The following is a 15,037-nucleotide window of genomic DNA, read 5'->3' as shown; positions in this document are numbered from 1 at the left end:
GTATTACTTAATTATAGGCTTAATGGAATGTAAAATTGAAAATAAATATGAAACAACTTCATTATAAATTCAAATACTGTATGTCTGCCGAGAGAAATAGGTTAAACAAATTACTGAATTTAATAACTCCATATTCTTGTATTCTAATCAGTTAATAAAGTTCTAAAATAAATGGTCAAAAACACCAATGATTACATTGAAATGCCATTTATAGTGAGCAATTTTTAGCTGCAAAATAACTGTTTGATTGACCTATAACAAAAAGTCAGAAGAAACATCATTCAATGCCTGGCCTTTAGGTTTAGCATTGTGCCTCTAAGTATGGAATGCTTTAATTTAAAAGTATGGCAACATATTGAGACATACTGTACCATATTTGGCATTATCCAATGATGCAACACACTGCTCAAGAACATCTCTTGTAGGGTTACCCCCTCTACTGTAGTCATAACCCTGAGAAAGAGTTAAAATATTGCTATTAATATTAATTATGTAACCTAATAATAGGTTATTGAAAATTTAACAACAAAAGGGTTAAAACAGCATATAATATTATTCTATCCTTTCTATATTATATATCTATAATAAAAAAAATTCTTTGCATATTTAGAGTTTGCTTTTTTTAGGGATTCAAATTTTTTTCGCTACGATTATAGGAAGATTTCGCAACCTTACGAATACGATAACGAAAACGGATACGTCACACATTTGTGAAACTTTTGAGCTGATCCCCATTTCATATTCGTAAAGCATATTCGTGTTGACGAATATCACCAGTCATATTCGTAACTACAAAACGAGTATAGTTTTTGATCTATTTTGCACATTTTGCATTTGAATCAGGAATGATTCATGATTATAATATAATTATAGATTTATTGAAAGTAATTTACTAAAGTAATTTACTAAAATACCAGGTCAATTTTGATAAATAGCAGTTTTTAAAGTCCTCACTCGATTTGATTTGATGTTACGCTAGGCCTAGGCAGCCAAGCAACACGTACCTTTTTCGTTATCGTATTCGTAGGATTGTGAAAACTCCCTATTAACTATAAAAATTAAATTGTACCCCTTTTTTTCACTCTTTTTATATAATTAGGCAATTCCCAGCATGCAACGTGCAAGCTTCACCCACTTTGTAAACAAATTGATCTGCATGTATTACTTTTATCTGCTCATCATTTTTTAACTATTTTTTTCAACTTTTATTTACTAGTATAATCTTAATTTTTTTTATTTAGTTTTATTTTTATTTATTCAATGTTTTTTTTACTTGTTTTTTACAATTATTATTAATTATTAATTTGTCAAGGCAATCCCGCAATCTTTTTGGGATTCTGACTGGTGGACGAAAATAAATGTCTTTTGAATTGAATTACGAAAAACTTGTGTCGAGAAAAATATTTATTGGCTATCCACAACAATGTTGCAGGATAACCCTTGTGATTGTCAAAGATCATCATCTTTTCTCCCCCTTGTAATTTTTGTGTCTCGCGTACATCTCTAAAACTTGCAAACATAACATTTCATAACTTTCTCAACATATCGTCATTCTTGTGTTGTTTTTGATGAAAAAGTTCCAAATTCGTCAAATTTATGTCTTTTTTAAAAAGTCATAGTTTCTAAAATAATCTATCTAATACACGAGATGTAGAGTGTTGGAAAATTAAGCTAAGAGTTTGTGTAATTTATCGTATCTTATTTTAAACATCAATTGAACAAGAATTTATCAAGCAGAAAAGCAAGTATACAATGTTCGTTAGATAGAAATGTACCAAAGAAATTTAATAAGCTTGTTTATGGCAGCCGATACCAAATAGGGGTTTTCCGTTTTGGCGACTTGTGAGGAAATGAGGGCGCAGCTCCGTGGCGACTACCTGGGTTATAAACTGTGGAAGTATTTATCGTTAAATTACATATTTTTTATGTTGTTTAACATATTTAATTGTACACCAAGCAATTATGTTGTGCTCAAGTACTGTTGTATCCTGTTTTTAGGCTATCGTTTTCTACTGACTTACCTAGCGTAGGAGACGCACCAAGAGTGATCTGTTATCCCGGTATGAGTTGCTTCGTCTTAGGCCTAGGCCTCATTCCCAGCCATTCGGCCCGGGGCTTGCTCGATCAACAGATGGAATACCGGAAGCAAAAAACCAAACGGAAACGAGGAAGAAGAGGAGGACTGAAGGCCAGACTGAGACGACGCAAGTTCATAGCTCCTTTACCATCGATTTTAACTGGAAATGCTCAATCTCTTAGAAATAAATTAGATGAGCTGAAGGCATGCACTGAACACATAAATGAATACAGAGAAAGCAATATAATGTGCTTCTCTGAAACCTGGTTCAAGGATACCACAAGAATCATTCATTGATGGATACTTGTGTCAACGCTGAGACCGGACTGCGAACTCTGGTAAAACTATTGGAGGCGGAGTATGCATCTACTGTACATCAATGAGAGATGGTGTAATAACTGTGAAACACCAAGTATGTACACCAGATGTAGAGCTTATCACCGTTGCACTTCGACCCTACTACTTACCACGAGAATTCAACCAAATATTCTTTATAGTAGTCTATATTCATCCGGTCGCGTTTGAAATCGGTCGCGATAAAATCAACTTCCGGTATTTTGTATGGCGCGCCGCTAGAGCTACACTTTTGATTATATCGGTCGCGTTTGAAATCGGTCGCGCTATTTTGTATGGATCGAGCGGGATGCATGCTAGAGCGGGATATACATTTTTCGTTTATATAGATTTACCCTTTGCAAAAAAGCCGTATACGAACGTATACGATTTACATACGTTTCGTATATGTTTCGTATAGGAAGTCCATTTCGTATACGAAACGTATACGTCAATTCGGAAGTTCCTGCCCGCATAATAAACATATACGAACCGTATACGATCATTTATAAACAATTTCCTAATTATACGATCCGTATACGATCCGTATACGATCCGTATACGATACGAGTACGCGTGTATACAAACTGCATCATATTACAAACCGAAAAGGGACTGTCCCTCTTTTTACAAGACGACGATAGCATACGTTTACGATGGCAGGAGCATCTTGACTTCAATAATTAGTGTACAATTTGTTTGTTTTTTTTTTCAGTCGGTATATGTACATTAAATTCCCTATGATGATTTAGTTCATAGTTTTCGCTAATGAAAAAAATTGGTGCTGTATTTTACAAGACGTTATTTTTCTATCAAGCATAAAAACCCACCCAGACTGTTCCGTCTTGTTTATCCCCTCTGCTATTTCTTTACCTTTGGTACGTTCCATTAATAAGTAAATCATACAAAATGTGCTGTTATTAATTTAGAAAGTGCTTTAATTAATATTAATGTACTTGGAAATAAATAAATAAATATTAAATTGGACCCGCAGTATATTAAATTTAAAACAAGTAAGTAAAATACATAAATTACGATGTAATAAAAATGTAGAATACATGTGGCTCCCTATAATATATATGGAATGATCCAAATAAATTCGCCCAAAACGTGCCTGTGTTGTGTGTTCTGCATGCATGCATCACATGGATCAGATTTCATTCATTTTCAATCATCATTGCTGTTGTCCAACAGGATTTTTTTTTGCTACGGGTTTTAACTCGCCATAAAAAAAATAAAAAATGGGATGTAGGCCTAGTTACAGTAGGCCAAAGTAGATAGTAAATTCGATGACTTCTAGCTAGCTAGGCTATAGGCATATTGTAATTGTATAGATCGAACATGCAGTAACTAGCTACTGCAGCAGCTCTAGTAAACTAAGAGTAACTAGGCCTGGGAAAAATACGCCAAGGAAAAGAGTCTGTGGTACACTCATTGTGAAAATAAGCTTGCTAGCTTTCCCCCATATATTAGATTTGGTTATATTGGTTGTATTATTATAATAACCTACTCTAGCTAGTAGTAAATCAACAACGGTGAAATAAAAATTACATCTCCCTGGTAAAAAAGTACCCCACGCCCCCATTTTTATGCCTCCATCATTGACAGGCCAAGCGGTATTTAATTATATTTTTATTTATTTAATTCGTAAATTTTAAAAAAATCGTTAATATAAATATGTGAACCTTTGTAACTTTTTGTTGTATATGCGCGGGCGCGAGATACTATTTAATAAGATAGGCTTTATTCATATCATATGTGTTGGAGTGGTAAACAACTATGAGCCTAGTTGCGAGGATACCGCCTCGTAACTACGTATTGACGTATAGACGTTTTACTATAATATTGAATATGTGTTACTTAAAAAAAGGAAGTAATACATTGTGTACAATATTAGTAGCTAATAGTTTTGTTGTGCCCCCTCTGTACACACGGCTGCGGGCTGCTGGATATTTGTTTATCATTTTAATGAATGTAGTACGAGTCTAACGCCAAATAAAGATATAGAACACATTTTGAGAATTCAAAGTTTTGATCTTTTTCAAGAATCTGATAAACATGACTCATCTTTTTACATAATATACAGCATCAGCATGTACAATCTAATTTAATTGTCACACAATTGAATTAACAAAGGACAAGGATTTCAAATAAACTGTTACAAATAAACAATTATGAATGAAATAGTTGGGGTATTGTCGGGTCCATGGGAAATCAACAATGTTTAGTAGACTTATTTAATTTGTTATTTACAGTTGAGGGTGGTTATTTTTTAAAGACATGTTTTATGATTTCTTAATCACCAAGCAGAAATACCGCTCAGATAAATGAAAGCAATTCAATCTGTTCGCTTAACCGGGAAAAAATTGAAATTCGATATAATTGTATTTACTATAACCACTAATTTTGTTTTTTAATTTTTTTCTACGGAAGTGATCAACTTATTCAAAATCCGATTGTATTCATTGTTAGATAATTATTATTATTATTATATAATGTTAATGTACATATCAACACATCCCACTTCTGTTTTGGATCATGGTTTTCCTCTTCGGCATTATTTGCCAAATTATTGTTACTCCATCTCCATGCTGTACTACAACACATGTCGCGGAATAATATCGCTTAACATAAACGATGTAATTTGACCACCCAAAGCTCGCACGTGGTGTGACGAATTGAGAAGATTGAACGACGTACCCGATGATATGCATGATTGGCCACCAGAGAACCGAGTCGACCACGAGTTGCAATTGTAGGCAACCGAGCGACGCTCGGTCGTCGTCGGCGGCTGAACTTACTGACCTCTGCCATATTTTATAAAGGAAAACTGCAAACAACATCGTGAAAATGGCCCCTTGTCTTGTCCTTTCTAGGCCTACCTAGTAGTAGTATACCTGTTTAGCCTGTTTGACTTGCGAAAAACGTTGTTTGAATTTTATCGGTAGCCTAGGCTATCTAATAAATTGAAATAAATATGGTCTTATGTCCTAGCTCCTAATACTACTAGGCTATACTAATAATACTGTACTAGACTAGTGGCTGGTGCTAGCTATGCCAGAGAGCCAGCCTACGTACGTACGTATTTGTTGTAATGACAATTTAAATGTTTTATTTAGCTCTATTCTACTCATTACTACTATTATAATTTATAAAATGGCCTAGTTTGTTCGTATATGATTCGTATACGTCTCGTATACGATATTCTTATCATGAATAAACAACGTATACGTTACGTATGCTAAACGTATACGACGCCAACTCTTTGTGGAGCAACAGAGTGGAAATAATGTAAACAGTGAAATCGTATACGATCCGTATACGTTTTCAGCGTATACGGATCGTATACGGCTTTTTTGCAAAGGGTAATTGATATTTTTTAGGAACTAGATTATTTATGTGGATATATTTTACTTGGTTAATATATTTATTATTAATAATTAAATTAATTTTTTTTTTGTATTTCACAGGTCTCGGAGAAGGACTGTGTCTTTTCAAAATGGCCATTTCTAAACACGTTTAAATATTATATTAGGCATAATGTTATATTAGGCATATAATATTAATATTTTACCTCTATTTATATGTACTGAATTAATATATTATATAGAGAATATACGTCTGTCGTGTCTTTTATTATGCAAACAATTACATATGGTTTTAGGATATTAATAAAATATATAGATAACATGCCGTTATAAATCAATCTACCGGCCTACAGTAGGACTATGATGTACAAAAGGTGGACACGATTCTCAAAGAGGTAATCTGCACTGATATTTAAACATTTAGATTTACGAACGGCGTATGAATGTGAGACACTGAGTTGCACTTACTTAATTATTTACATTAAATGATTATTATAAATGAAGAAATAAAAGATATTCAAATTAAAATCTATAGTATCGCCGACGTATATACGTAAATTATATATAAATCATACTGTCAAATTATAGAAAAGGTGCTTTATTCGGAATTATTATGGATAAGCAAGCCTGTGAGCTACAGCGATTTTATTTGCTTTTGCTTATCCTTGCCTCATATTTCCACGTCTTGATTTGGTTACCTATTTTTTAAATGTATTTCGATTTTAAAGGCTAAATAAAGAATGAATGAATGAACATGATCTCATAATCGCGTCGAGCATCTATAGCTCATTGGATCGTTTCACAAAAACACGTGCAGGAGGCCTATAGACGTTTTAAATGTATGGTTATTAGTAATAGACGTCATCTTTACCTCGCCATGAACAACGATCGTACGTGTTTTGTCCATGATTTGACACACATGTTTTTAAAAAAGGGGAAACCCCGTCAGCAAAATAACGTATTGTTAGAGGAAACAGCTGCACGATCATAGAAGGCGCATCTCCAATATGGCTTATTCGGGGGTTTATTTCAGTAACTCGCCTTTTAAAGATCAATCATTTTACTAAAAACTATTTTAAACATTAGAAATAAAAATACTGTATACACGTGATTTGCCTCAACAATAATCATTATACACTTAATATTATCCTACATAACGGATATAAATAAAATAGAAATAAGGTGATCGAATAGTATGTTGTTAATGACATGGATATGATATAATCTGCCACAGTATGCATAAGTATAAAAATGGATACGCTGGCTTTACGGGCTATATTATAAAAATTATTGTTTTTAAATAAATTGTTCTCTTTTACGTATTGTTTGCATAATAAAAGACACGACAGACGTATATTCTCTATAATTATAATATATTAATTACAGTACATATAAATAGAGGTAAATTATTATATGCCCAATATAACATTAATATTTAAACGTGTTTAGAAATGGCCATTTTGAAAAGACACAGTCCTTCTACGAGACCTGTGAAATACAAAAAATAAATTATTTTAATGATTGATAATAAATATTTATTAACCAAGTAAAAAATATCCACATAAATAATCTAGTTCCTAAAAAACTATTATCATACTAGGCCTAGGCCTATATCAATTAAATCTATATAAACGAAAAATGTATATCCCGCTCTAGCATGCATCCCGCTCGATCCATACAAAATAGCGCGACCGATTTCAAACGCGACCGATTTTAAACGCGACCGATATCATCAAAAGTATAGCTCTAGCGGCGCGCCATACAAAATACCGGAAGTTGATTTTATCGCGACCGATTTCAGACGCGACCGATTTCATCGTAAACCAACAAAACAGGACCGCTAGGCCTCATATGGCCTAGGCTAGCGTATATTACCCTAGCGCCGAATTGTCCCGATTCCTCGTCCGTGGCCCCGATCGTCCTTTGTTCACCGCGAAAGCTCACTATTACTATTAGTTTTCTAGGCTAGAATGAAAAATGATCGTACTTACCCCAGGACATTCACCCGGGGCAGACTGTTTGAACGTGGAGGAGAGTGAGATGAGAGGTACAACAGCTAGGGATTTCCAACGTTCAGGCTCTTGTCCAGCATGAATAGCATTCGTTGCAAAACTTACAAATGTACCTCCTTCAGAACTTATACTTTTATTATCACCCATGCTTTCTATTTGACGGCGACTGGAAGAGGCTTCGCTGCAGAATGGCCTTAACAATTATAAGTTCTTTGAATTGATAGTAAGAATGACGTTGCACTTAAAAATCAATAGGCCTTTAATAGTGACTTGCAAATACCACTTTGATATGGAACGCCTCCTCTGCCTTCAGTTTATTTTATTTTTTTATTTTATTTCAACCACATCCAACAGCGAAAAATCGCCAATTACAGGATGCTTTACAACTCTTTAGATATAAATATAGAATTAAAAGCACATTTATCATGCAGTACACACCAATCGTCATGCAGTACATGTTGTTGTTGTTACTTATTCAACAATAATTGACTCGGAGATCTGCATCGAAACCTGTTTATTTTCTAAACGTAATAGCGCCCCTGGCGACGGGATCTCATCAGATATATACTACATCGTATAACATCTCCCTTTCTTTATTGTTTTCTTTTTTAGAATTATATTGTTAAAGTTATTGTTTAGTTGTATCTAGATGATTACGTTATGAGAAATAAATGATTACATTCTCTATAGATTCATGTGTTATCCTGTTGAATTCTTCATAGATTATTTTACACAGCATCTCCCTTCCTTTTCATTATGCTGATTTTTTTTTGATTTTTTTAAAAATAATAATAATACAAAGATAAACTCCTTTCTTAAACTCCTTAAACAAAGTCCTTGAATCGAGCCGGCATAGTTATATTTCTTTTGGGCCAGGCCTGGTGTGTTTGGTATTGTAACCTTGTCTTGTGTTCCAGTAGATGGTTGTTTGTTGTCTGTGGCCTTGTCTGTCCTGTCTGATTCTGTTCATGGTCTCTGGTTGAACTGTTGGCGTTGTCTCCATAACGTTTCTCTCCGACGGTATAGTTTGCCGTTTATGGTTTCCACCAGGTAAGAACGAGGTCCTACTTTTTTCTTGCACGTCGCGGTTCTCCACTCTAGGTTGTTGTTTTCCGGTCAGAGTCTAACTGTCTCCCGAATGACAAGTTCTGGAAGTTCTGTAGCACTTTTGTCGTACTGCAGATTAGATTTTTGTTTTCTTCTCTTAATGTGTTCTGGAACTCCAGTAACTACCTGTGGTTGAAGAAGAATATATTTTACTGGCAAGAGAGTGTTTGTTCTTCTAGACAAGAGTCGTTGGGCAGGGCTGTGTCCGGCCTCATTTGTGTTTCTCCAGTCCAGAATAGCAATCTGTAATTCTGCGATCCTTCTTTTGATGTTTTCTTCAGTATTTTCTTTGCAATTTTCACTGCTGCCTCGGCTTTCCCATTTGCTTGGCTGTGGTAAGGTGAACTGGTTACATGGTCGAATTCCCATTTCTTAGTGAATTCTGCAAAATCTCTGCTCACCCACTGCCTTCCATTGTCCGCGATCAGTTTCGATGGAATTCCTTGTAGGGCAAAATGTGTCTTTGTGCATTCTATGATGAGGTTAGATGTTAGATCTTTAAATTCATCCAGGAACCACACGTCAATGTAGTGATCTACTGTTACAAGGTAATCTTTACTCCTATACGTAAGTATGTCTTGAGAAATAATCTCCCATGGTCTGGTTGGTATCGGGTATGACATCATTGGCTCTTTTTTCTGTTTGTCCTGGTATGTTTGACATATCTGACATTTGTCAACTACCTCTCTGATGTCTGCTGACATCCCTGGCCAGAACAAGCTGTATTTAGCTCTACGGATCGATGCTTCTACACCTAGATGGCTTGAGTGAGTCTTTTTGCAATAGTCTTTTCCTCATCTCGATAGGTACCATGATTTTCGGTCCTTTAAATAGGACGCCATCTTGTGCTGTTATTTCTTCTCGATAATTGAAGTGTTCTCTGATGCTGATTGTTACATCTGCCCTTGTGTCTGGCCAGCCTTGCTTGACCATCTCCATTAGCATTTGGCTTTGGCTGTCCCTCGCTGTTGCTTGCTTAAGCAGGTACTTGGGTTGGCCTACTAACGTTTATGTAATCAGCTGCATTGATCTGTTCTATTTCTTTGAATATGTTGTCTTCATTTTCTTGTCCTGGTAAGAATGCTCTGCTTAACCAGTCTGCTATGTACATCTTACTGCCCTGTAAATACTGGCTGTCTAATTTGTATTTCTGCATCCGTAGCAGCATCCGTTGTAATCTCTTCGATGCTTTAGATATAGGCTTCTTATGTATGGCTACCAAAGGTTTATGATCTGTATGTACAGTGACCAGTTCCCTGGCATAGATGTACTCGTCAAATCGTTCACATGCGAACAGGATACTCAGCAGTTCCTTTTCTACTTGAGCATAGTTCCTTTCTGCTCCAGTTAAGGCTCTGGATGCGAATGTGACCGGATGTCCGTTTGTAGAAGTGTTGCTCCTAACCCAGATTCTGAGGCATCAGACTGTCTTAGTCTTAGTCTTCTTTGATGTTGTAGTATTTCAGGACTGGTGCTGTAGTCAACATCTGCTTTATCTTGTTGAATGCCTCTGTGTGGTGTTCCATCCAGTCAAAATGTGTATCCTTATCAGTAAGTCTCCGTAGTGGTTCTGCAACTTGTGATTCTTGGTAAGAATTTCGCAAGATGTGTTACACAGCCTATCAACCTCTGTACTGCCTTCTTGTCCTCTGACACAGGTATTTCTTTGACTGCTTTGATTTTGAGTGGGTCTGCTTTTACTCCTTCTGAACTCAGTATGTGTCCGATGTATTTGACCTCTGTTTAGTTTCATTTTGTTCTTGTTTAGCTTCAGATTTGCTTCCTTTGCTCGTTCTAGAAAGATCGTCAGTTTGTTGTCATGGTCTATGATAGCTTCGTTCATAGTTACTCCACAACCGTATATCAGAAAATTATCTGCCACTACTTGCACTCCTTCTAATCATTCGATTTGTTCATGCTGTCTTCTTTGACATTCTTCTGGAGCTGTATTGATATCAAATGAAAGTCTTAACCATTTGTACCGTCCAAATGGAGTAGCAAATGTTGTTAGGTCACTGCTTTCTCCATCTAGTTTCACCTGCCAGAACCCATCCTTGGCATCTAAAACAGACAAGATCTTAGCATTCGTTAATTCCGGCAAGATCCCTTCCACTGTGGACATAGGGTATTCTGGTCGTTTTAAAGCTATGTTCAAATCACGTGGATCTAAGCAAATTCTCAGTTTGCCAGGTTTCCTAACAATCACCATATTGCTTATCCATTCTGTAGGTTTGGTGACTCTCTCGATCACTTTCTTCGCCTCTAATTCTTGAAGTTTCTTTTTTACTTTATCTTTTATTGTTACTTCAATTTTCCTGGCGGGATGCTTGGTTGGTGTGACATCTTTGTCGATTTCGATGTGATAGTCTCCAGATAGCTTTTCAAGCCTTCAAATACCTCTGGTTATTTAGTTATTATTTTCTTTTCTAGCTCTTGGCTGTAATCTTTCTTCTGAACTTGATTGATGTGTTTTGCCACTTGTGTTAGCCCCATTTCTATTGATATACAGCTAGACAGCAATGGTGCTTGTGTCATGTTAAATATATACACAGGTATTTCTGAATTCTGTTGACTGTGTCTGCAATTTATGGTACTTTCACCTTTTACTGTGATCACTTCATCATTGTACATTTTCAGTGATGTTGATGAATATCTCATATTATGTGTATCTGTGCACTCCAGTGTCTGCAAGTCTCGATATGACATCACATTGCATGATGCTCCTGTGCCTACCTGACATTTCACCTCTTTGACCTCTCCACTGGTGTTTTTCATAAATCTGCAGGGATACCATTAATTTTCCCTTCCCATCATTTATGGCTCCAACTGTTATAACATTGAAAGCTAAGTCATCTTCTACTCTGTTTACATTTGTTCTTGTTTGTTTTGTTTTGCACATCTCTTTGAAATGATTCTGCAATCCACATTTTCCACTCTTCTTCCCATATGCCGGGCATTTCTCCTTCTTGAATTCATGTTGTTTACCACAGTATCGGCAAGTACCCGACTTTGAGCTGTGACTGCTAGTCTTTGTGGTGGTGTTCTTGTATTGTTTCTTGTTTGTTTGGCCGCTTTCTTTGTACTCTTTTGTCTTTGCGAAATTCACTTCTTTTGTTTCGGTCCAAGCTACATCAGTTAGCTGTTGTGTCGTCGTTTCACTGACTTTAAGCAATTCTGTTGCCCTTTCTAGGTTGCATTCTTTTTTGCGTAATAACATTGCTCTAGCATTTTTGTCCCAAGCACCTAAAACTAGACGATCTCTAATCATTTCATCATTAAGAGCTCCAAATTTGCATGGTTCTGCCAACTGTTTTAATCTATGTACATATTGACTGATGTCTTCTTTTGGTTGTTGTTCAATGCCATGGAAAATAAACCTATCGCATAATACATTTCGAGTCGTTGTGAAGTGTGCTTTCAACTTGTTTAGGATTTCTTTCGGATCTTTTACAGTAGTTTCACATCTGATAAATTTAGCTTTGTCAAACGTTCTTTACATTCAGCACCCATGATGGATTTTAGTGTAGCAGCTTGAACAGTCTTATCTTTCTTATCTAGGCCCGTTGCTATGAAATAGTCGTCCCAGTTCTGCTGGAATGTTTTCCACTGTTGCTCACTGTCACTTGCCACCTTGACACTCATTGGCGGTGGTGGAGGTATTTGGTATTTTATTTATTTTATTTTATTCAATTTTCAGGCACAAAAATACATGACAACAAGACAGTGGTGCAGCACCCTGAGGATTGCCATGAGTGCAAAGCACTATCGAGATGGCTCTCCAATACTGCATTTGAACATATAAGTAAACAATAAAAATACAAAGATATACAAATTAAAAAATTGCGAGGCATCAAATTGAACAATCATTAAAATTGAATCTAAAAAATATATATATATGTAACCTTTACTATTACACGACGTGCAAAACACAAAAGACTCAAATACAGGTACAAAATATAGTGTGAGAAATTTCTTTATTGATGTTGCTCACTTAAGGCTCTGACTGCGAATGCTCTTCCAAACCATTTGCATTAAGTTTTAATCATTATCAGAACAAAGAAAATACACTTAATTACTAAAACAGGAATTAAAGCTGATTGATTCATTGCCGAAAAAGATATCAATGACCAAAAGATTATATAATGGTTAATCCTATAAACAAATAGTGGACCACAGGCATTTCCAGATTACCCTATGGGGAGTAAATGTGGTGTCTATTCACATTTTAAGTCAAAAACAAATCAACAAAATACTTAATAGCATTCCAAAATGCTGTAAATCAATTAAAAGTAAAATAATTAAAAAGCTAAAAGTAATGTATGCCACATTCACCTCTCCTTTGAGGAAATGGCACCTGACATTTCTTTACAAAATTTAACAGCACATTTAACATAACACTATGCTATTAAAAAAATCAAATAGAATAAAAGATAAACTTTAAATATATTACTTCTTAAAATCATAGTTGAAATCACGATATAGCATAATGAAATACAATTATAATGAAATATTGTTTACGGTAATCTAATAACATACTGTATGTTTCAATTTCAAAAATATGGAAAATAATACTTAGGTTAAAACTATTGATAAAAGATATACAGTGAAATAAAAATAGATGATATAATTATAAAACACACACTATAAAACGATATACAATTTGTCACAGATAATTAAAACTCAAACAGAGATAATGACATTGACTGTGGTTGATGGGTTATAGGTGTAGTTAGACTTTCACTTAAAATGTGTTGATTTGATGTAAAGCCATATTTGTCAATATTTTTACGGGTTCGAACTAGTCTTAGTGGTGCATTTGTTGTATCAGATAAAGTTTCTGTGTCACTAAGATTTGTACTAGGGATGTTGTTGCTAGGTATTATATTTTCCGTATCTGGTGTTTCTTTCTCAATTTCAGTTGGTACCCCTTTCTCTTCGGCCTCTGAATTGTCGTAAACCGGTGGAGGGTCGACAATAAGATCAGCCTCAACATTTATAGGAAGAAACATACATTTTGTTAACAGATTGCGGTGAACAGTTCTAAGCTTGTCATTTTCTGTATTTGAAACGGTATAAACTGGAACATCTGGGTGTTTAGAAATTACTATATAAGGAGCCGATTCCCATTTATTTGCTAGTTTCTGTGTACCTACAATATGTTTACGTTGTACTAATACACGGTCACCAGGTTCTAAGACAGCCTCAATTGTTCCTTTATCATACGTTTGCTTTTGTTTATGTCGAGCTTTTTTAAGGCAATCTGTTGCAGTAGTATAAGATAATTCGAGGCGATTTCGCAACTGGTTTACTGGGTCTGGGTCGAAATCGGATTTAAGGCCGAGAATGACGTCGATTGGGGGATGGGTGGGGGTTATGGTTCGGGCGAACCCCCCCCCCCCCCCCCCACCCTTTACAGCGAATCCCCCTTAACCGACTGCGAACCCCCATCCCCGACATGCCCAATACCTCACCCTCATCTATGAAAATCCTCCAAATACGTGCCACTCATACAGTACCTTCTTCCCTGTATGAGCGTACTTCGAGGGATACTGTCTGTAAATTTCTAAGAGTTGCAAATGAATTGCCGATTTTAACCTGAAAAATAAATGTAAATAGATGTTAGGATCATCCCTTTGAGCATTAATGAGCTCCTGTTTAGACAAATGGGGTAGCCTAAAGGAACCTGTTGCAAGGGGAGTGTTATTGTTCGTGTTGAATAGGAACAGTTTACATCTACGGGTGGAAGAAACGGGGTAGGGTCAGTTAAATGTCCATCGCAAACAGCTAGTACTACTTGAGGGGAGAGAATTTTGCAGGGGTAAGATGAGTTGGGTAATTTTAACGGAGTAGAATCAGAATCAGTTCTTGTCATTACATATAAGATGGGGTTATTATCTGTATAAACTGTAAATATGCATAGGCGATAACACGTTCATTACCATTTTGTTCCTGACTGAGAACTGCACCTAGACATACTCCTGAAGCATCGGTACGAACTGTAAATGGTAGAGCATAATCAGCATAACTAAGAATAGGAGCTGATGTTAAAATAGAAATTAAATTATTAAAGGCCTCCTGACAATCGCTAGTCCAGATAAAAGGTTGGGTTGGGTAATGGATTTTTCCTCTTTTCTTTCGTT

The 15,037-nt window shown here is 35.7% G+C and overlaps 1 protein-coding gene across 2 annotated transcripts in view; it reads right to left on the bottom strand.

Annotated features, from left to right (window-relative positions):
- LOC144845458 (cystathionine gamma-lyase-like) overlaps positions 1-8,059 on the bottom strand; it is a 36,491-nt gene extending 28,432 nt beyond the window's left edge. The window contains exons 1-2 of one of the 2 annotated variants that reach the window (XM_078702816.1): positions 7,770-8,059; positions 372-453 (exon numbers count right to left, since the gene is read on the bottom strand). In XM_078702816.1, coding sequence (XP_078558942.1) covers positions 372-453; positions 7,770-7,937 — 250 coding nt within the window. In that variant the 5' untranslated portion in view covers positions 7,938-8,059. The remainder of the gene's footprint in view (positions 1-371; positions 454-7,769) is intronic. The other variant, XM_078702817.1, reaches the window with a different exon arrangement.
- Between the last annotated feature and the right edge of the window lie 6,978 nt (positions 8,060-15,037).

The sequence above is a fragment of the Antedon bifida genome, chromosome 6 (assembly GCF_963402885.1).
Source record: "Antedon bifida chromosome 6, ecAntBifi1.1, whole genome shotgun sequence".
Taxonomy (NCBI): domain Eukaryota; kingdom Metazoa; phylum Echinodermata; class Crinoidea; order Comatulida; family Antedonidae; genus Antedon; species Antedon bifida.
This window is presented reverse-complemented; position numbering and strand designations above follow the sequence as displayed.